At 37.8% G+C, this 23,989-nt stretch overlaps 3 protein-coding genes across 9 annotated transcripts in view; 2 read left to right on the top strand and 1 right to left on the bottom strand.

Moving 5' to 3' along the window:
• Positions 1-11,270, bottom strand: part of LOC111249646 (uncharacterized) — a 183,081-nt gene extending 171,811 nt beyond the window's left edge. For 4 of the 5 annotated variants that reach the window (XM_086986252.1, XM_086986251.1, XM_022803770.2 and 1 more), the window contains exons 1-3: positions 10,937-11,268; positions 10,436-10,598; positions 9,428-9,932 (exon numbers count right to left, since the gene is read on the bottom strand). In XM_086986252.1, coding sequence (XP_086842378.1) covers positions 9,428-9,932; positions 10,436-10,570 — 640 coding nt within the window. In that variant the 5' untranslated portion in view covers positions 10,571-10,598; positions 10,937-11,268. Of the gene's footprint in view, positions 1-9,427; positions 9,933-10,435; positions 10,599-10,936 lie in introns of all 5 variants that reach the window. The other variant, XM_086986250.1, reaches the window with a different exon arrangement.
• On the top strand, positions 719-9,039 carry LOC111249645 (uncharacterized). 2 transcript variants are annotated; one of them, XR_002673020.2, is made up of 4 exons: positions 740-1,647; positions 4,283-4,662; positions 5,335-5,523; positions 8,834-9,039. XR_002673020.2 is itself a non-coding variant. In XM_022803769.2 (1 exon), exon 1 carries the CDS (start codon positions 973-975, stop codon positions 2,278-2,280), a length of 1,308 nt encoding a protein of 435 aa, XP_022659504.1. In that variant the 5' UTR covers positions 719-972; the 3' UTR covers positions 2,281-3,042. The 2 variants fall into 2 exon arrangements, 1 of the variants encoding a protein (XP_022659504.1); XM_022803769.2 differs by lacking the exons at positions 4,283-4,662; positions 5,335-5,523; positions 8,834-9,039 and having other exon boundaries at positions 719-3,042.
• Positions 11,271-11,381: 111 nt separating the features above from the next.
• On the top strand, positions 11,382-23,391 carry LOC111248551 (protein AKTIP homolog). 2 transcript variants are annotated; one of them, XM_086986248.1, is made up of 7 exons: positions 11,382-11,897; positions 14,296-14,489; positions 15,008-15,072; positions 16,583-16,772; positions 17,753-17,884; positions 18,999-19,095; positions 20,658-23,391. In XM_086986248.1, the coding sequence occupies exons 1-7, from the start codon at positions 11,880-11,882 to the stop codon at positions 20,760-20,762; spliced, it is 801 nt and encodes a 266-aa protein (XP_086842374.1). In that variant the 5' UTR covers positions 11,382-11,879; the 3' UTR covers positions 20,763-23,391. The 2 variants fall into 2 exon arrangements, with proteins under 2 accessions (XP_086842374.1, XP_086842373.1); XM_086986247.1 differs by having other exon boundaries at positions 11,385-11,897; positions 18,999-19,146.
• The last annotated feature ends 598 nt before the right edge of the window (positions 23,392-23,989 follow it).

Genomic DNA, 23,989 nt, shown 5'->3' with positions numbered 1-23,989 from the left:
ATTTTACTGCGTCCTTTTAGGAACATATGTTTACTGATCATTTCACTATAAAGCTAAGCCCTCTCAGCCTTGACAAGGGATATGTAGCAGAATACAGTGAGAGTATATAATAAAATAAACTGTTCTACTGTGCATTGTATGAAAACATTGTAATTGAAAACCTCGCAAGCAAAAACCTCCAATAGACTTGTGGGCACAAACATAGATAGCATTCTTTCGCGTTTTTCCTATCGGGTTCGTAGTTACATTTCCAGACGCTTGTCTTGTACGAAACACAGGATTACAATTAATTACGCTGGGTTACTGGAGCATATTAAAGTAAACATGATAATGAGTATGAGGATTGCTCTCGTAAGAGAATACCACAGCTGTGAATGCTTGTTGTTTTATAGGGCCGATGAATCAGTGAAACGACGAACAGCAGGCATCCTACTACATGAGTAGAAAAACTAAAAGCAACTCTTTGAAAACAAGTAAAACACATTCATGTTTCTCTGTTCAAAGGCAGCAAATAGGCACGTTATAGATATAGAAAAAACAGATAGAAGTGAGGGTCTATTTGCCAATGGTAAGATAACCAGCAAAAGGTCTCCCGGCAGTCAGATTCGGCCAGCATTGCCAACTGTATTCACTTCATGTGGTCGGTGCGTCCTCATCCCACGCTTTTCGCCACGCCCTCCCCAACTTTACAACTGGACGATTGCCACTATAAAGAGTGGACAGCGTCCTCAACGACAAAAAGCCAATGCATCTGTACGGGTAGAGACGCTGTACCAAATGCATTCATGTCCTTCTTTTTCTCGATAACAAAAAAAAGCACGCGCGGAAGTTTTCACCGTAAGTAAAACATCAAAGAAAGAAAGTGACCGGTCGTCGGTTTGCGGCAGCCACAGCAAGTCGTCCGTAACGTAAAGCGCGGACTACTACCGTTCCGTTGACGGAAGCCAACTTGAACCGCGTTGAGCATTCAAAATGGAGGAGTCTCGAGCGACATCATTTTGTGTACGGATGTGGCTGATCGCTACTACCGTGGTAATCTGTCTGATCTGTACGTGTTTCGTTATGGTCAAAGCACCGGAAACGAAGCTGGAAGTGTCCTCGACGGACATGCGTCTTCTCGACAGTGTGTCCGGACTATGGTGTCAGGGGCAAGAGCTCGTCTCTACGCACAAATTCAACGTGTACCGGTTTATTAATGATCACGAACAGCAGAACCACACGAAAACTCGGATCGAAATTGATAACGTACTCGTGAAGTTGCATATTGGACCCAGAAAACATCAATATCTAAGATACTTCCTGTTGTCAGGTTCCTCAGTGTCGGTGTCAGCTGTGTCAGATCGCGCATCTCAACTTTCTATGGCCAATGGAACAGTGAACGTTGTTAAGGGTAAGGAGGAAATGGGCCGATGCCTTAAAGAGCTTGACGACTACGTTACTCATAATGAAACCAGTAGTGAAGAAGAGGACGATATCCTTCCGATAGGTCAGAGACGGTACAAGTATCTTCGTTGGGCTGTGCGAACCCGGTTTATAACGGCACGTCAAGGCCGGAGTATGACCGAGGTGAATGTCCTAGAAGATGATCATTACTACATCCTAATCGTGAATGACTCGAGCGACCAAGATATCTCAGTTACACTTCGGGTGAGTTTGACCAGAATCAGATTTTCGGTCGACGATAATGACATTGTCTGTAACAGAGTTAAGCACTGTCTATATCATATCGGTTTTGGAACAGAAGGCCGTATAGTGCTCGACATCCCCCGAGAGCCGGACGCCGGTAGAAGCACATTCATCGTTAGGAGCGTATGTAGACCCCGGGTATTCTTTTACGCACTTCTATTCATTCTAATCCCGATTATAATGCTGCTTGTTACGGGCTTTATCATTAAGGCCTATAGCACTTTGCTAAGTATTCCTCATCATAATCGCACTGATATCCGGTCACGAATTGTGCGTTGCATTCAGTCACAAAGCAATGCCGACCTAAACAGTGGCGCTGTGATTCCGGCATCTTCGATTGAACGTGGCCCAACCGTGCGACCCTATACGCCTTCCAGACAGTATGTCCAAGCTCTGTATCAGATTCCTGGTGAGCAGGGTCTTCTAGATCGGACGCCGACTCCAGGCACGCCACCGCCTAGCTACGCGTCATTGGAAAAATCTCGCAAGTTAACACCCCCAGTTTGCTGCGCACAGTGCCACGAGAAGATGCCTGAAGACACGCCTTTACTTCTACACCCACCACCAAGGAATCGTAATAAAGACAATAACTAAAACTTTGCACCCAAATCGCAATAGATTTCATGATCTGCTAGCAATCAGTCATTCAATGCTTACAAGATTAATTTTGATCCTCCAACGTATCGTCCTTAAAACCTTAGGTTCTTAGATCGGGGACACATATTCTTCTGTTCCAATGACTGTGATCGTTTTCGCTGCCTCAACGGTCACTTGCGTTTTACAAACGTATATTTGTTATTCGATGCTGATTCAAGACATTTTTCAGAAGCTCACATGTGAATTTTACCAGCAATTTAAGATTTACGAGTGGGTTTATGTTAATTAGTCAAGTAGCATGCTGAATCATCAGTTGTACAGTTGTCATGTCATAGGATTATAATAACCATCAAACGAAGCTAGTCAGCAAATGTACACATCATTTTGGGTCATTGGCGCGGTATTTATTGCTTATGTATCGCAAAACGGGGCTTATTTATTGGGCGTTGGAACTGAAAGCATTTACCGAGAGAAGAGTGGCAATAAAAGTACTTTAATGTTATAATGCGCTTGGTATTTAATTATCAAAACGTTTTCGTCATGCTGGAAAGGATTTGAGGTGTTTTTGTCTACTCTAGACGCAATCAACAAAACGGGTATACGTTGTAGCTAAATACCGAATAATAGAATAACCCTGACAAGAATTACGTACATGATGTACCCCTAAAACCGGGGCGGTATTGGATAATAACAATTTGATCCCCTGATTAGGTTCTATTATTCCTATTTTTCAATACCAAATAAATGTTATATAGATCACACGTTGGTTCTTCATATATACTAATATTAACTTATTACAGCTCCCTGTTTGGTCGTATTGATTCCCAAGTTCATAGGACTTTTACTTAATAACACAAAGAAAGTATGTGACACATACAAACAGCATTTATATAGCATAAATTATATACTAATTATTTAAAAAGTACGACAGATGTACTGCATCGATGTCGAAATCACATGCACATACTTCAAACGGAGCTATTGTTTACGATTTGATTTCGCGCCACGACTTTAGGATCTACGGTGTACATTTGCTTCGAAGGTTACCAATTGTTAACTCATAATAACGGTTTGTAAGATCAGCAACTTGTACAGTTGTGAGAAGGTGAAACAGGAAATCCAGTTACAAGTATTTTGTTATGATGCCAAGTAGATCGAATCTATTTATCGTATATATTTCTTTTGGCCCATTTCATAGACACTCAGCTAGTACGTATCTCCCGTAAATTCTACGACTGACTGCGCTTGCATTGGTTGTTACGACAGAGATAGCCTCAAACTGAGATAGTGTCAACACCAGGTTGGTGCGTTGGAAATGTCGATGCCAGATTGCGGCATGTCCCTACCAAGCGTTCAACCGATCGAACAATTTACATAGGTCTACCCGGTAGACTGCGCGAAGGTCAACTGGTATTGAAGCGGTTACCTGCAGATACGTAACCGCTTACTCTGCTAGCAGTTGATCCTTTCGTCACAAGAGTGGTGTATCGGAGAGTAATTCTGGCATGCTTGTCATTGATATCATTAAACTACTCAGGCACAACTTCCCTGACTCCTTAACAAGGGAGTGCAGCAAAATGTGTAAATTTTACGAGCAATCAATGAGAATTTTCTTTCTTTATTAACTAGAAATTTGTTGATAATTGATACGAATTGTATTATTCGCAAACTGATGCGTTCCGCATAGCAGTAAGTCATATGAGTCCTATTCTCTTTGGAGGCCAAGTTTTAGTAGGATCATCTGTATGGTATTTCAAATACATATGACATAAGACACTGATGATGATTGCAGCAGCCTGAAGACTTTTAGTTTTTGTAATCTCCTTTAAATGATATCACCTGCAGTGGTAAACTTCCTGCAAATTTTACTCTAAAAACTGCGTTTATTTTATCAGAGAAACAAAGAACCATGAACGGCTATAACCGCATTTTTATTCCTCACAATAGCAGAATTTTCATTTATATTTACCAAAATTCGACCATCCTCTATTTTGCACAGCGTAAAGGAGAAACCATTTACAAAAGCAGCTAAAAACGGCTCAGAAAATTCGACTCGCACATGATGCATCCTACCCAAAATCCAGGAACCTTGGCACTCAGTAATTCCAGCAGTTGAGTAGGCGGTGCCCGTGATGCCTGCCATAGCAAGCACCCTACGGGGAGCGAAATGCGCATGCTTCAGATTGTTCCAGTAATGACATGGGGGGACTGTGCCCAGTGATTCACGACTTCGCAGGCAGCACGTTTCCTGACCAACAGGCCGCCGGAACATTGAAATCGCAGGCATGATACCTTGCGGAGCTTGTGGTAGCTATGTATTGCCCAGATCATCGCAGAGACATCAGTCAAATAGTCTCAATTTGCGGCAGGACACTATGGGTGAGTCTACTAAAATTCGTTCCAGCTTAATAGGAGTACCATTAATATATTGCACGTAAGATAGTAAGATTCTACATTAGGCGGATTCCATGAAAAATAAGTATACAAGCTATACTATTAATGTTATAGTGCGTTTTCAGTTTGCCTTTGTGATATATATCCGGCCATGTACAACCTTCGTGCAGCGATCTTAAAAGAAATCAAGAAAATAACTTGGTACCATACTTCTAATGTACATATTCCAAACAAAAAATATAGGCGCTTTATCATTGATTTACAGTTGCCTGTGGTTTGAAGTAATGTAGGTTGAGTATAAGCATCAATCAAAATCGTCACAAAATTATCGCGTTGCATTTGAGACTTTCACCTTAGATAAATTTGGCTCTGCATACATTTTGTTTCTATAAAAAAGCCTAACCTAGGTTGTTACCTTCAGGTACCAAAACGCATCTCAAAACTGGTTATACTGAGGCCGTGCTCTTGATTTTCTGCCCTCAGTATCGTGCAATGGTATCATATTTATCACTAAACTTAGGTACTTTAAGTAGTTTAGGTTCTATATGAAGCATAAGTGTGCTTATTCTGGGAGCTAACCATGTGAAGCAGTGCTTAACAGCAGCACTGTTTGACAAAAATCTTGCACCGTTTATTCATTTGTGTTGTTAATTTCAGCTTCCTCTAAAGTGATCTATGCAGTGCTTGTTTGCGGCGTATTGACTGTTACCGCTGTGATAGCGCTTTCAGTGCTGGTAGGCGTTTACGGTAAACAAATAATGGACTTCATAAGAAAACATGAACCCGAATGGTACAAAGAGAACACGACGAAAACTAATAATGCAACTAACATGGCTGGTGACAGAGGTAAGTATTTTATTAAAGATCTATTGATTACTCTATGAATTCTCTATGTCGTATTTACGATTTCCTATACATATATATACATATTCGATATATTCGATTCACATGTTCGCATAAGCGTTATTCGTTCGTAATTTGAGTTATCTGCGATTTATTGAAAGTATTTATTTCAAAAAGTAAGAGTTTTGTACAATAAAAGTAGCAAAAAGCGGGAATAGTCGATTTACACCAGAAAACGTCTGAACCATTTTCGAAAATAACATAAATGAAATCAGTGCAGAAAATCTGTGGGAAGGGAACATGTACAATGATCATAATAACACGCAGTGAAGTCACACTAACTACTTAAACAGATAGGGCGTTCGTAACGCCGTATCACATTCGGTAAACGAAAACTTTTTATAAATTAAGTGTTCGTTTCATAAAAATACTTAACCTGCGCAGAGAAGCATTTACTGACCGTACGTATTTATTAATGTACTAGATTCAACAAAGCCGACGGCTGTTTACAACGCCTCACTAACACGTACGATTATTTCCTCTAGAGTTATCGCTAAACTTAATAATGTTCTTCAAATTCCTTGTCACTTATGTCGCTTACTTACTTTGGTTAAATTGAAAAGAAACAGTGTCCAGAACTTGCTTATAAATTTCATTAGCCCACATAAATATGCATCCATATTAACCTAACGCTGTTCTCAGAAGTCGTTTGGAGATTTAACATTTTGTTCCTAAAGTTCCCAAGCACATACCTCATACCTCTTAGGTGTGCGTATTGAGGGTTAGGACTGAGAACCTATGCTACGTGCGGGAACGCTCCAGGAATGCTTTTGTGCGTATTCGCTTTTACTTTAATACAAAGTCATTATAACTTTATACAAAAACCGTTGGTACCGAACTTCATCGAGCTTTATGAGCATCCCCGGATTTTTAACGAAGACCTTAAAATCCTGAGTCGCCTGCCGCTAGCAAAGTAGTTTACTGTATTGTAATAATCATGTAATTTTGCGACAAATCGGTATACACACTGATAAGATTTTCTCGGCCGTTCACAGTTCAACAATTTGATATGTCAGCCTTCGGCATGTCATCATCTAACTATCCAAACTGATCGACAAATTCTTCGGGTGTTCATAGTGCTAGCATCAGCTTTCCGATTGGAAACCAATCAGTTTCGGATGCGGACTCGCTTGATGCCAATAGCATTGCAAATGGCAATAGCTCTTAAAATCAAAATCAGGTTTCTGCTCAACAAAAACGCAGATTTCATACATACAGAAACATAACGTTTCATAGACTAGGACGCGCTTTTGGTAATCATTTTACTATGAACATGTTATTGATATTCGTGAATCAAACCTGTTGAGATTATAGCAAAAGCCTAGAAACAATATTCCCGAGGTTTTTCGAGGTACGAATCGAAGTGTAGATTCTGATCTTCAAAATATACAGTGGAGGTCTGGTGAGCTTCATCAAGACATCATCATATGCAGTCTACTATGCTCTAATGGGCGACCAAATGTTTCTCAAGAAATGCCGTATTTCATTCTCAGTTCTTTACGCAGTTCAGGGAAATCTGTAGGTAGGAGACACTATGTTTTTGTGCTAATACATAGCCCTTTTCCTACTGATTTCATTTATTCTAATACACCGCACCTCACGACAATAATAGCGATAGCAGATGATTACTTGAAATAGATCAAATGGCGATCTCTTCAAGGTCAGCTTCGTGTAAGTCAAAGTATAAAGTAGTATATTTACATATATTGCTTAATTACTAATGGTGCGGGACATTTATTAGGGCAGAAATCACCATCGTAAACTTTACATGATTAAGATGTCCGGCAAACAACTGGATGCGAGGTCCGATATTTATGAGCGGATTTGTACAAAAACTATTCGACCGTCAAATTTTATTCTACTATCGATTTCGATTGCTCACAGATGTGCCCTAGAACTAGCTTGAATTAGAAATCACCGCTACTGTGTGCGTTGTCTTGTATATGGTATACATGATGCTATGTGGAGTTTTAGGATTTTTATTAGATTTCCCGCTGTCCCATAACCATTTCTTGAATTGACGTACTTCACGTAACTGACTACGTGCATCAAGGTCAAATATTTGGCCAAAGTTAGATCGGAAGGCTATGACTGTGTTGGCGTTGCGTTTATGGGGCGTCGGTATTGAGCTGATATATCTCGCGATGGGTTGTGGCTCTATAGTATAGTGTAGCCGTGATGAACCGCCCATCAGAATAATATCTGGATGATTTTCAGGCATATATTAAGCTTGAAAGTATAGGTTGGGTAGCAACAGTATTATCAACAATTGTGTTGTGTCACCACAACTGGTGTCATTCAATTTAGTTGCTTAACGCTATTAGTGATATTGCTGGTGTTGAAGGGTCGAACGAAGCTGACGGTGACTTAGCAACGAATAGACATATCAAATAATAGGAATCTGATGAACGCTGATTGCACAACCGGTAGATGTTGTCAAGCAGAGGTACGTGCGTTGATCCTGAAGAGTCCCTATTTTTCGAAGCCGGCATTGCTAATGCCGTAGCTGCTACCTAAATTTCTGCTGCTGGTTCTGTAACTTTATTGTGGGTGATTGTCAAAAGAACGCACACATTTTGCTTTAGGAATGTCCGGTAAAGTCAAGAAAAGTGTTCAAATAAATGAGGTACCCCATGTGTTTATATATATATATATTTAGAGAGAGATGGGGAGAGAGACATAGATGCTATGAAATTCAACTCAGACGACTTTTTCCTAAGAGTTATCTCCAACACTGCAATTAAAAACGCACACAGACTTTTTAACGAAAGGCTTACAATATACTAAAGACGTAGTTTTTGACAGTGACGCTTATTAAATGTAACGTCCGTTCACCTCTATTCCGTTTATAGTTCCAGGAGTTAGCCACTCACTAAACCCCTCTGAAATATTGCTTCTCAAATACGTAAATAACTTTTTAATAGTAGTCGTGTATCCAGAAGTATTGGCAAATATAGCAATCGTCGGTCAAGTACGCATATATACAAAAAATCAAGCAGAACAAACTTCTGGACTGATAGCAGGTTAAAACCTCTTCTAAAAATACAAAGCTCCAAAACAGCAAAAAAACAACAAATATTTAAACATTGAAATAAACGTAATAACACTAATCACTGAAGCTCATATTTATATATATACGATTCGATAGGCAGCAAATATTTTCCTCTCCAAATTGAAAACATTTTTTGTATTTTTCATAAACCGCATACACGCTGATTACGCAATTTTGTAATATCAAAGTTTTTCATTACAGGAGGCTCTGATACATCGCAGAACGAAATTAATACCGCGCGAAAACCTGTAAAAAAACTGGACGCCACGAAAGTCGTAAAAAATGCTCAAAAAGTCTCCATCAATGACGCTCTGTCTCCAGAGTCACCCTAGACGACAAAATGCGAAAAGGCTCGATATTATAAAAACATTTATATAATAAATAGATGTACAAAATTAAAAAAAAAATGTTACATTTTTTTTTCATTTAAATATGCTTCTTTTTGTCAATTTTTTCTAGCTCTTGTTTGATATATCTATAAACAAAACGCGTTTGTCTTGACGTTTGGTTAAGCATTGCTACAAATGGCCGCTCCGAATCCGAATCGAAATAAGTCTACGTCCGATTTCAAGCCTAGACCATTTCACGTGTTCATAAGTTCAATGAACACATGCGTTACTACTGTGATACTAACGCGGAGTTTTTTCACGCCTGGTTAACATTATGCAAAAAAAAATATGCAAAGAATACGTACCTAAAATAAAGCTACGTCAACTTGCTTTTTGTTTGTAGTTAAATGTATGCTTTACTAAATAACTGCTGCGACATGTCCCCCTATTACAAGAAGTTTGGTACCTCTTTCCGTTGCTCTATAATGCATCGTCTTGTGCGTGGTGCCACCTTGATCCGGTTTGAACGACACCATCTCAAGTACGCCATGGACCTCTTTCGAATAACCTGTGCTTAAAGGGTGCGCTTCCACCCACATGGAGCACATTGTTCGAACAAGCTTCATCACATGCTCTGATCCGCTATCGTCTGCCCGCATCCCCACAGCAAGCATGCCCGGCACTAATGATTTCAACGAGTGCATCATTCGTATAACTTCCGATAATGTCGCAAAGTCTATTAAGGGTCCCAAGTCATCGATTATCAGGAGATCTTCATCTGAATTAACATCGTTTGTGATGATGTCTGGTACTGTTGGGAAGTGTCCAGCTGAGATTTGGTCTTTCCAAGCCGAGACGAGGCAAGTGGCACGCAAATTGCCTGACGATTGCATATCTTGAAGACACACCCCGGCACGTTTGCATACAACCAAGTAGAATTGAAAGCTCTCTCCGCTGCATATCAGCTGAACCTAAAATGTATTCAATTGTTTCTGTTAAGACGCACAACCTTGTATGATGCGATTTCTAAGTAGGGCTATCAAAACTGGATTTAAATAAATGGTTCGAGTTTTACGTCTTGTACTAATCATAGGTAGTGCATCCAATGACTGAACCCTTCCAACATAAAACGAAAAATGTATAGCGCTGGTTTCGAACCTAAACCACCCCATTAAGTGTTTTTAAATCATGTTAGTACTGCCCCGCTCAGAAAATTATAAAGAATTTTGGGTAAATATACATGACTCGGTCAAAGATAATTCTGCATTCATCACGCATGGAACTTTGGACTGGCGTTCAATGGTAAGGCCTTTAGTTTATTCAAGATGGACTTTCAAAAACGATTTTATTATCTACCAAGGTTTGCAAAAGCAGAGTTGTAAAAAAAAGGTGTGATGTAAACAACTCATTTTCCTTTATATGTCCTAACATTTTTAAAAAGCGAAAAGTTTCCAGTTTATCTGACTTAGCTTACCTTTTTACGGTTTCGAGCAGCGTTTACCAGAAGATGCGAAATGACAAAATTATGGCTGCTGGACCCCTTGGAGGATATCAAGAGAAAATCCTTCGCGGTTCCGGTAGCCAGAAACTTGTTGAATTCGAAAAACATCGTTAATGTGCTTGACGTTAATTAAACCCTAAAAAATTCATAATTTAATATGTTAAAAGAAAAAATGCGTTTGTATGTTAAAAAACTTACTAAAGGTTTCAAAAGAAAACGCTGACACTAATTACAATGTACCATTCTGACAGCTAGCGAAAACGTTGCAGCGAGTCTTATTGCACATACCCTAAGATCCGACAATATTCCGCAAACAAAGTTAATAAAAAGCAAAGAAAACAAACATACTATACATTTACAACAAAAATATAGCTTCCACCTCTCTTGGTCTATATTTCTTTCCGACAGCTTATGGCAGCTGATTGTTTTTTTAAAACGGTTTCCTTATATGTGTCTGGTTGTTCTTAAACTTACCCAATCTCAACAGTACTAAAAAAACAATCAGTTCACCGTGGTACTTCTATAATAATACACCATTCCCATCTCCGTTTATAAATTTACTTTCTTTCAAAGCGCTGCTCGCGTTCGGAACACAGACCGATTACTATGCGCAAGACTGAACTCGATCAAACTTATTAAAAAACAACGTTTAACAACAACTTCGTGATTTTTCCGCTCTAAGTGACACTGGCATCAATATACATGCTAACTTTAGAAGAACTTTTCTAGAATACGTCTGTTATTTTTCCTTCGTAACGAATCTACAGATAAAGTCACATCGCCAGCGCACTGCACTCTGTCAAATAGTCACTGCTTTCGCACATGAAAACAAGATTCCGGCTAACCCACTCGCGCTCCTCTCTTTCCCAGCCACATCAACAGCCACTGTTTGTTGACAGCACTGAAATCTCTCGAACGTACATCTTTTCGACGGGCTGCACGAACAGCGGTAGCATGAGAAAAATATTCATCCCGTTGAAAGGGGTATTTTTTTTCAAAATTCCTGCTTTGACCATCGTGTGTATTGCTGTTTGGAGAGGATGTTTCGGGAAATGTGCGTTCAAAATAGTGTAGGCTACTAGTATAGAATAGCAGATGCCACGCAAGAGACAATCGAACACTCAATGAAGATAGGTATTATTATACGGAGCGCACTTAGATGTACAAGTGCATTTCGAGTGAACACGTTTTGATGAAGATGACATCGCTGTTATTTTCCTATTATTGTGTCTGTATTTGGCCATGTATGAGTGGTTGCCAAAGGAGCGTTCTTTACTAGTTCATTACGGAAATAAAACACAACTATTATGGTTGACACTGAACAGTAAAATAGGAAATTGATAGGAACAAAGCGGAAAACGGGCTCTGTCAATTTTCTACAGAAACTGAATGTAATCCAGCCGAAAGAGGGGCAAATATGGTGCCTAAGAACAAGGTGAGTATGAACTGTTTGAACTTTTACTTATTTGGTGATGAGTTTATAGTAAGAAAATGCTTAGTATAGCAAGGTTTAGAGAAATCCAATAGATAAACAGAGTACCTAAACTTTTTTATATTATTATTTATATTATATTAATATTTTATTTATTAATATATTATATTATATTAATATTTTCATTACGTAACGTAGTTGTTGTGTCACCGACTAGCATTGGATTTTATGCCACTATGAACATGGAGCTTATAAATCCAGTCTATAGTAAATGGTGTATGTTACAACAGTCTGATAAAAGCGTTTATATATACATATACATACATACATACATACAGTCCATTACATATATATATATATATATATATATATATATATATATGTAATGGACTAAAATCAAAGTACTTCAACTGTAAAAAGAAATGTAGTTGAAAATATTTTTAAAAAGTATCATTCATTTTACTGTTAAGATTACTGTTAAGGCCATATGCTAACTAATCATGCACAATGATTTCATTAGATTATTGAAATTCTATATTGACACACTGCACCAACGTATTGGCTCTTCTAACAAAACTAACCCGGAAAAATGACTGCTCCATGCTTATAAAGCATTCACTGGTGATAAAGCTGAGGTTGAAGTGAAGCTCTAGAAATTAGGTCTAAGTATTCCTAATGCTATATTTATCATAGTGTGATTCGATCCGGTCGGCAAATGACACCCTTAGCGCCAACGTTACTCAAAAATATAATAAAATAGATGCCTAGCATAGTTTTTTAACCAAAGTGACTAGATAACACTAAAATAAAGTTCATTCCTCTGATATTCCTAGATAGTTCATTCCTCTAGATAACACTGGCCAGTGGTTCACTTCGTGATCCATCAGTCTCGGACCAAAACGAGTTGCACCTTTAAAAAAAGAGGGTTCGCAGAATGATATTGCTTTAGAATAACAGGAATAGGATAGATAGATCCGAAAATTTCTGTCAATTTTTATGCAAACGATGTTTCTAACTGTTTCGTCTGTCAAAAAGCTAAGCTTTGACTACATATACGGTTGTGGAACATTTGGCTGACGTAAAATAACTTGGACTAATTACAGTTAACTATTTTTTTAACGTTGTGTTTATGAAGCATCTTAGACGAAGCCCTTGAAAACTCATCTGAAACCATGTTTCTAAAATTCGTCATTTACATGAGTAACATATAAAATAGCAGGATTCAAAAATACTATCAAGTTCGAACAATATGTGAGTTTCACAACAGACATATTACATGTTACAAAACTTAGACACATTCGTAATCCACTGAACCTCACATTATCTGAAGCTAGGGAAAATCAGTAAGTATAGTTGTTTTTCTACTTCTGAATAAACCACTTGTTATTTCATAAGTAATATAAGTTTCAAAACATCGGTAGACGCTCCCCAAGAATACGTATCTGTACTTTTCACTGCATGGACTTAACGGTGCTGACCACCGAGCCAAGTTACATATATATATATATATATATATATAGGATTAGGAAAGCGCGATGTCACCAATCAATAATATCATCAGTAATTACCATAGGTGTACGAGAAAGTACATGGTTCTGTGTACAGCGTCGTAAAAGCGTCCTATAATGAATGGAAATCTAGAAGATGCGTTTCTCGATTCTAAACTAAAAAATTACATAGAAATATTTGTCTGGAATAAATTGAAAGACGAATGTTACGGGGCATCTGAATTAAATGGGTGTTTAACGAAACCTTTAAGTTGATTTTCTTTCCTCACCGTGAAAACTATATGTAGTCGCGACTAGTTAGAGAATAGGATATGAGGTACTTTAGCTTTCGTAAAACGATGATGCACATTGCGAATTAGAAATTTTGAACTTATTCAGGCTACACTCTATTATTATCCAACAAGTTTTGGTAGCTTAGAGAATAGTTCTACGAGATTACGTAGCTACTTTTTCCATTTATTATAAGTGGTCGTTATCAGCCCGACTTTTAAATAATACAACTGCAAATATTTTAAAGTAGAGTCCATTTTCAACTTAAGGTGTCTTTCATTCTATTCTTGCGTAGATTATGGAAGTTAAACTTAAGTGAAGTTTTAACCCGAAATACCGTTTTTTTTTTTATAGAGCCTCTTTAATGATTATTAATGTGAAATGTTATTATTAGCCAACATTAACGTAATACAAATGTATTTTAATTGTCCTCTAGCAACCACAGTTTCATTCAGGCATAAGTACATTCGGTATTATTTTTTATAATATGACAGTCCGTTTACTTTAAAGTTACTAACAGGTTTAACCTTGAGGTAGTGTATTACTCGAGTCGACTATATGCACTTCCTAGGTCTAGTAACTTTACTTATCCAGTGGCTTATGCGTACTGTTTGAACTTACAGACAACTTCGGCCTCAGCAGAAAGGGGCAATCCGGAAGCTTCTTCATCATCCCCAAAATCAACTTTAAAGGGCTCCACAGGAAAGGGCACGGCCACTATGGTCTCCCAACTGCATCAAAGTCATCCTGCTCCAAAATTGGAGATCCTAAGAACCTACAGTAACGCATTTCTTGAATACACCCTCATGAATGAGTAGTAAGTTTGTATTATGACGGCACATTACATTTTATAAACGAAGATAATGATTTTTTTTCGTTTTCTTTTATTCTTCTGTTCAGAATTAATTTTACTTAAAAATATCCGTGTATTGCTCCGGTGTTTGGGAGTCGACTATTACAGCCCAGCCAGTGAGCTGCGTTACTACAGTCCGACATACCATAATAAAGATGACTTGAACAAGTTGGATTGCTTTGTTATAAATTCATGTTGTCCTTGATCGTCGTTAAGACATGAAAAATCTATTGCCTTTTCTGGCTAAATATACATAATCTTCGTTCAGTTCTGCTGAAAGTTGACATCCTCTAGTAAAGTGACGTCACAGTCTAGATTATGCACTTACTGATACGAGGCCTTTTGCTAGTACGTTGAAAGGTGCGTTAAGTTGTGTATATACAATTAGGACTAATGGAGGGGTTAAATACATTTGATTGTATATCGGCACATGAATTTTAATTACCATATTGTCATTAGCATAATCTCACTCTCCTTTTCAGTGCTATATTCAGGAAACGATTTATTCCTGGCGTGTATATAATGCCTTCGTTTGAGTCCGCGTTAAGTAAGTATCCATCCATGATCAGCCTGGCTGAACTTCATTTCATAATTTAGCGTTGACATATGTTATATACACAAAGCTCTGCTGTGGTTTGGTTTTAAAGATGGCCTTCCATTGTTGATGCACTTTGGATCAATGCGAAAATTGACTATTCGGCCATCAAAGGTGAAGAAACAGGAAATTGTTGCTGTGGTTGTCTAACCACAGCGTTCAATGAGCTATGTAAATCAGCCATATAATATTTGACTTTTCTATATCCTACCATTTATCGCGTTTCTGCCACAGAGATCCGTTTGGTTGCTTTGTTGCCTTTAAATACGTCTCGTAGCCATTTATTGCACTGGGAATAAATTATTAGAAAACAATATTGCATATTTATTCGTCAAATGTCGAACGATCTTGACAACTCGTAGCCAACTAGTTCTATTTTTTCTTATTGATTCTGATATAAAGGGTATGCTCTTTACTGTAGCCTACACATTTCGCTGCTAAATTTTCCCTGAAACAGCCCCTAAGGTCCTGTTAGAATGCTGTTAGTAATCTGCGTCATACCAACATACAACTTTTATATAGGTTCGGTATCGTACCGCAACGACGATCTGCTCTGCATTTTGCTACGCTAAGTAAATATGTCGAGGCAGGTACGATTTTATTTATAATAGATAGTTTTTAAAATCGTTACTTGTTTTTTTTCTTTATATGGTAAACTTTGCTGTTGCATTGTGTCATCTGAGTAACCGACCGCCTTGACACTCTGTTTTAGCTAGAGATATTTACATCCGGGTCCCATCCAACACTGCTTTGTGGTATTTACTCCAACGTCACTGGGTGCTGTTACAGCTCGCTTTCTCTATCACAGTCATTTGCGATTTATTTGAAGGAACAGCTGCTGAAAGTAAAACACTTACAAGTATATCCGAAGGTCATTATTTTTAGGAGATGATTGGCCGTTTGCATTGGAACCGTTGTTTTTAAAGCAGTTCACTGATGACCCTCCTTAATATGTGTGAGGAGCCAAAGCACATGAAGTGATGTATAATGGCTAAGCTTTTATTTTATAATATAACTAACAATTGTTGTAACCCATCCCGGGCAAAGAAACCTCACAGAAGCCCAACAAGACCCACCCTGGCTTGATTTTCAAGTGGAGGCAAGTTCTTGATACTATATCAAATAGGCGACCCCGAAGGCTTATTCACACGCTAAAAATAGCCGAAGGTATTAAAAAACCAAACCTAGACAAAAGCCTTGACATTAAAAGCCGTGGCATTCACCGCTGGTATAAACTAACCCAATCGGTGGTAGGTCAATTGGTTGTTGTTGGCCAATGTCATCACTTGTAGTTATCGTACTGTAGAATGTAGCTTTCTCAGCTGCTATCTTGAATATAGATCTGCTGGTCTCTATATGAAATAATAATGAGAATAATACAACTGAGCATAGTATACTTATATCATAATGTATATCTGTTTTCTAATACCTCTACTAATTACGCGACCTATTATGTTCACAGAATGGTTTGTCGTGCTGTTTATTCGTGGGGGTGTCTTCGAAGGGGGTGCGTTTCGAGCTCAGCTATCATTTTCCGCACTTCATCCTGAGGGGGGTGTTCCAAGGGTCACTTTTGACCCCCCCGTCTTCCATCCGCTTGTCAATGCCCTTACGGGCGAGATGGACATTTCGTGTAAAATAGACAAATGGAGGTAACCAACTGTTGAGTGTTTAAATTTGTTCGTTCGGCTTAAAAATTCGTATTGAACCATTAGTTAAAGTAAGAACTAGGATATGTGTTTTTATGGCGCGCTCGCCGAATGTGTCTGCTAGACGCGATTGAAAATAATTGCCTTACATTTGAAGTTCCAGAAGACGATGGATTATATTGTTGACTTTTATATTAATAATATAGCAGATTTTTCAAGCCTACATTTGGGGGATATCTTAACATGCAGTTGTATATGTCATACTATCGTATAAGTGTACGTAGATATACTTCATCCATTCATAATATAATAATAAAAAGATTTGCATATCTGTAAGTCTACAATGTTTAACTATCAATGTCTGTAACAGTAGTAACAAAATGTACTTGAAACTGATACGCCATTATTAGAGTTACATCCAGTTTTTAGCTAAGTCTATTCACATCAATTATCATTTCCTCGTTGACTGTGTATGTCTGCGACCGACCCTTACCTAAACGGAGCGAATCCCGCTGCAAATTGCCTGTTTCGAGATGCCACTAACCTTCTCTGATATGATCTAACTGTTGGCTACGACTGAACGGTGTTGAAACGTTAGATAATTTAGTGGGCAGAATTATTCGATAACATGTAATAACTGTGTTACTGGGTCACAGCCGTCATATGACCATGAAAACGAGTCTGCCTGCGTATTAGCTACCGAGACGCATCTACGAAGGTCGAATAGAGGTAGCATGTGTCTCTCAAAGTACGGCGCTTTTATATTGTTTTTAGGGTTAGAAAAACATACTTGGGTTGAAAAACTATAACTTTTTTTTTAAATAAGTAAGTTAGGGGTGTAAGTCTACTGATTAGATATTTACCTTTGAAATTTGAAGGTACTACCTGAGCGATGGCGTACCGAGGAAAGAGTCCACGCATTCTTCCTTTATCTTTACGTAAACGTATACTTGACTATCTTGTTTCGGCTTGTTTTGGTTTAGACGAGATGTGCATCACATTTATCAAGTTGTCGAAGCTGTAAAGTCGCTCTTTGAAGAGATTCCTGAGCAGATTAAACCTTCCAATCGGGAAGCCTATAAACTCTACGTCAATAACAAAGATGAATTTAAGCGGTAAGTGATGCTTTATTAAGGCAGTATAAAGAGCTGCAATTTTATTATATGGGCATGTATATCATATGGCATTGGTCAGGCAAATTTCAAAACATTTTCTTCGTCGTTTTACAGAATTTTTAAGCCATTTTTTTGCCAGCCTTTTGTTGACCCTTATTTAATTCACCTTAGTCTTTATTTTAAAACTATCGAATACCTCACGCCTTGTTTAGAAGAATTTTCGATTTTATTGTAAATAGACTCGAAAATGCTTCTAAACTTTGTACCTCGACTTCTGTTGTAAACAGAAATGAACGTACATGTAAAAGGTTTATTGAAATGGAGTGTTTTTGTTGTACATAATAGAAGTAAAAAATAAGAAAAGGACCAGTTGTTATATAGAAAGTGTAAATTATCAATGTTATTTTTAATATTTGTTTCTCTTTATAAATTTAAATGAAACAACACATTTTGTTTTCTATATTTTCTAAGTCAGGCGATCTTCTTTCTACGGTCGAATTAGTGTCGCTTTCTAGGATAATGCCGTTTAAGTGTGTTTTAGTTATTATTTTTTGTAAGCAAACATTCAAATAAGAAATATTTCATTTCAATGAACCTTTTGCATGCACATATATTTCTATTTATAACAGCAATTGAGTTAATACTCACAGTTTTTCAGTCACAGTGAATTATTCAATAGTTCCAAAAAGTAGACATTTCGAAGTATAATGCTGAGGTTTTACTCGATAATTTTGGCAGCCACTTAACTAGCAAGTCAATGGACCTTTAAGGGGCGTGTTTTTATCATTCTGATATTAAGTATAAAATAACGACAACATCTTTTTTGATTATTTAGGCACAGGTTTAACCTTATCTAGTGAAGATCCGTTAAATAGGTTTAAAACAAAATGTTAATTTAATTATGCCATAATTGTTAATATCTATAAAAAATCAATTTCATAGATTTAACTTTAAAAACTACAATGTAATTCGCCTTTGAGGATAATCTGATTAGCGAAAAACCAGTACTTGTTTGGTCCACTAACTGTAATCGAGGAGGTAGCCTTCGGAATAGCTCAATTGTGTCCTTATTAACGCAGTGATACCGATTTCGCCTTTAAATTTTTATTGACAGGGTTGCGGAGGAATGTGTCGCTCAGTGTCTTGAGCACCTGCAACGCGAGAGTCCTTCTGGGGGTGATCCGAACAGCTTTGACTTCGTCGCCCACGATGTGAGCGATCTTTCTCTCTCCCTTGATGAAGCTTCTCTGTTCAGCCTTCGAGTATGTAGACGTTGAAACCGTTATGAAGATGATGGGAACTAACCGTAATCAGAGTACTCCCCTCAATCGATTTTTTCTATTTAAAAGTCAATTAATTTTTACTTTTATTCATTTGTTTATTATTAATTAATAACTTGTTTATATCAAATCTCTTTCTCTTTATATATATATATAAATATATATATGTGTGTGTATGGTAAATTTGAGAAACACTTTGGTGGGCTGTGTGCCGTAACGGGCATGCGTGCGCCTGTTACTCCTGGCAGCAGACGAAAGCGTATTCACTTTAAAATAATACAACAAACTCATCATGCCGAGCAACTGCGCGTCGTTTTCGGATTTGAGCTAAGATGCATTATCACGCAATGCTTCGCGTTGGACTAACTCCCACCGAGATTAAAAATCTTCTTTTGCCCGAAATAATTAATTTACATAATTGCCAGCTTTCATGCAACTTTTGAAGGATCCAGGTATGACTTAGTGAGAAAAATTAGATGATCCTTGGTAGAGTTTAGATTTGAATGCTCTAAAATTCGTTAAAATTGCTCAAAAAGCGATGTTTGATACCGCTAAGTTTCTGATATAAAATAAACAGCTGTTTTAGAAAGCAGAACATCAACTGCCGATTGGATAATCAGACGGTTAGTATTTTTAAAACTTTTTGGGCATTTTCACACCTTTTGCATTGTGAGGCTGTTTAAAACTTATGCACTTTGAGACTTTTGCCTTGCTGTTCGGCCGAAATTTGATATTATCGGAATATGTAGCGTATTTGACTGACACTTTAGCGCGTTAACACCTTCCAATGTCGTATGACATCCACTCACTATTCAAAAATTATTTACAAATCAAGGAAGGAATTTTTTAAGCAGATTAGAATGCGGGTTAGGTTTAGTTTGAAAGCTGGAATTGGGGTGGATGGTGGATATATTGAATAAATACGACCGCTAGGAAGGACTTTTTTATAACATGCAAAAAAATTCCGTTGAGTAAATTTCATCGTCTTGTGTTAATATACAATACAAGAAGCGCATGTCGTTTTTACGCAATTTAGTCGTTGCGATCCTACCAACCGCACAGCGTTGAATCAATATGTACAGCGCTGCTTAGTCCATTATTTCTAAACCTTCTCCTTTCTTGATCAGGTTACGAAAAAACCGACTCCTTTGCAAGTTTTGCATCAAAGCATTGCTACTGAATCGTTTTACACTTCTCCTTAAAAATATTTGTGGGCGACAGAGGTACTATTAGAAATCTGACACTCGCTTAAGGAGTACGCGTTTGATTTTCTTAGAAACACGATTTGATTTTCCCTATTGGTTTGCGTATAAATTACCTGTCGTAATTGCGAAGAACTCAATAAGACCTTCGCCACGTGAACTACTGATACCCCTTGACAAGTGTGGTCAATTATTTCTGCCGTATTTCGAATTCTCTAGTATTTTATTTTATCTATTTTCACATAAATCATGTATGTCTAACTTTTATATTGACTTTGCATCCCATTGCAGTTGGATTCATCTGAGTGTTCCAACGATGTTTCGAAGAGTCCGCAACGTCTTCAAGGTCTCTCATGGATGCGTGATGGAAAACCTTGGGCCAAGGAGAGCAGTTAGTCTAAATATAGTTAACGCGCATCGCTTATAAGAGATATGAATCCATAATACTCTAATGAATACCGCTGTACTAACCATGAACTAGTGAAACACTTGCTTTTCGCTCCCTCTGAGTACTTTGAAAGTGGCATTTACTGTCGAAATAATGTATCGCGATTCCGAGACACTCCAGAGATTGTTTCGTACATATGAGAACGTTCTGTGGAGTCAAAATGTGTCGCCCGGTGGAAAATTATCTGTGACTGTATTTATCCAATACGAGCCGTTTAGTACACGTGATCGTCTCAGTAACGACAGAGCTATACAGGTAAATTAAACTGTACAAGATCCTAGTCGGCCCCACTGCAGAAATTGTTGACTGCAGACAAGTGTGGTCGCATAGGGTTGAAAGACGCGAAAACGTCAAGAGTCCCTGTGCCAACAAGAATAACAGTGGATCACTATGGCGTAAAAATTCAGTTAACAAAAAAAAAAGTTTTAACACACGTGGAGCGATGTTTGAGTCATTTTAGTAGTCGCCTCTATCAAAAATTCAGGCCTCTTGAGCCAAATGAGAGATCAGCTTCGTTGGGTGCGATGTGCATATGGGAAAGAGATTTAAAATAAGAAACAACTCATTTAAAAAGAGACAGATCCACTGCGTTAGCTTTATGTGGGCTTTTTTGATTCACCGAAGCCTTTAGTAGTCCATAAATGTGTTTGGTCAGCATTAAATTTGAAATGACGTTTTTGTGACCGTTTGATGCGTGTATAAGTGAAATTAATAGGCGATTTTGTAGCATCTTTTTTTGTAGTGCTTCCATAATGCCGCCTACAAAAAGAGTGATGTTTTTTCTATTATCGATAGGCACAATGTCAATTGTTTTGGTACTGAACAAAACACTACAATATGAATAACGCTACGTTATTATTATTAAACTGTTAGGTGAAAGAACGAAGTTGGGTCCCGACTGACTTGAAGTGTCTACATGACGAGTATAGAAGAAATGAATGCGCTTAACCGGTAGATTAGCCGGTATCTATTAAGTGCAGCGTGACAATTCCTTTGGAACAATGTTGTCCAGTCGCTAAAAGCAAAAGATATTGGAACGCACTAAGATAAGAGTTGGCGAATATGGCGTCAGGCAAAAATACAAACGGACGGATTACTGAATGCCAAGCGAAGCAAAGATATTAATCTTAGCCACGACGCTTGTATGGGCGTTTCAGTGGATAGATGTGTGTGTATACACGAAACATGACGTTTCCATAATTGACTGCGGAATAGGAAAGTAATAACGAAAGATCGTTGACGTTACTTGGAATGATACTTTAGGCCTGTCAATAGTAAAATCCCAAATTTATTTGTTTGAATTCTTTGCGAGTGTCGAAAATCCGTTTGCTGACTAAGATTTAAATATCACTCTGAACATATTTCATCTCTGCCTATAGCTTTGCAACAACCGAAATTAAATCCACCACGATACAAGCCGACACTCTATCACGCGAACCTTGATAAGTTTTAATGTTTCCAAAGGACTACCTCGAGCTAGCTAAACCCAAGTAGAGCGCCCAATGTGGAGGACGATATGTTAGTTTCGTGACGTGTTTGCGTGCTGCTTGGCACATGAACACAGAGCGAGTGTATACAATGTTTTGTTTGATTGACCATAAAATGACTAATGATTTCTAGTCTACTACATGTGTGCATGTGTATAATGTGAGTGCTGCTTTTAAACAATAACAAAGCACAAAGAGTTGTTTAAATGATGATATTAATAATTATTATTATAATTATTTTATTATTATAATTACTATTATTATTACAGCGATAACATTAATAACTGTGCTTTACGGCTGTCAACGCTTTTATTCTTGAACTAGTTATAGCTTAGTTCTATGATATCAGTCTTAATATGAGAGACACGAGCTGTCTGAAACAATGCTTAACAGTACCGGACATAAAACTTGCAATATTTGTCCAGGTTTAATACGATTTCACTCTTTTCTCTGTCGAAAAACTCTATATTTATCAGAAGATTCATATTAGCGAGCCCAGCGAGTTTGACTTGCACGTATTCTGAGGGTATTCGGCTTCTCGACGGAAACATTTTATTGGTGGGTGTGACGGTTGTATCGTATATTTGTGTACTTCCTTCTTTTGTGAATGCTTAGGTTTATGTGCATTCAGTTGAAAGGGTATTGTATGTGGACGACTGGATAGCTCGCGATTCTGTGCTAACTCCGGATTTTGGGGTGTCGCAAGCCAGCCACTTTTCCCGTCCGATGAAGAGAAACAAGCAGGCGCAGGACCACAATGTTAACTCATTTCGCAGAAACTAAACTTAGAATATAGGTCATTTACAGTTCTATAAATAAATGAATGGACGTTGCCAAGCTGAGAGAGCTTAGGATCACAACCTGCTGTGATCAAAATCATCCTGCGATGGTTATGATGATAACACTAACGAGTAATAAGGAACATATATATATGAAGAGAGAGCGAGAGAAAAATACATTGTCATTAGCGCTATTTTGCTTAATGAAGCCGAAATAACTAGGATATATGACGAGACTGTGAAAAAATGAAGATCAAAAACATGACCACTAGAAACAAGGAATAAATTTTTCAGCAATTCTATAAAAAAGATCAGTCGCGTAGTACGTTTTTATTCTAGGGAATGCCGTATAATCTTCGGATGTAGAGAACAAAGTGCCGTTTACACTCTGAGGTATCTTAAGGTCTACGGTCCGCTTGGTTTGTCATTTCAAGGTTAGTCTCAGTTCGCTGTTGATGAGCAGGTGACAGTGAAAGCGTTTGCTGTCAATAAATTAAGCTAAAAAAATCTTATTCTATTGAAAGGTAAGGTCATCGATTCGATTATTTATAATTTTGAACATATTTCTCTATTTTATATTCTTTTGGTTCGAATTATCATTGGTTGCTGTTTATTTATTCATTATGATTATAAGTATTGAGCGATGGGCAGAAAGGTTTGGACATTGTTTTTGCAGTTGTTGGACTTACTATTTGCACAGAAATCACATTGCGTAAAAACCATTATTTAACTGACTAGCAAATAAATCATTCTTCTAACTCTCTGCATAGAGACCTCTTCCGCGATATCGTGAACGACAACTATTCATATGGTTAGAATGATTCTTCTTTTTCATACGATTTTTTTTATATCGTTAGAGAGGCAATATCTTACATTTAGTTCTGTCATGACTACTAAACAATTCTATTT

This window comes from Varroa destructor, unplaced genomic scaffold, assembly GCF_002443255.2.
Source record: "Varroa destructor unplaced genomic scaffold, Vdes_3.0 BEIS01000004.1, whole genome shotgun sequence".
Lineage (NCBI taxonomy): Eukaryota > Metazoa > Arthropoda > Arachnida > Mesostigmata > Varroidae > Varroa > Varroa destructor.
The sequence above is the reverse complement of the archived record's forward strand: the minus strand, read 5'-3'. Positions and strand labels throughout refer to the sequence as shown.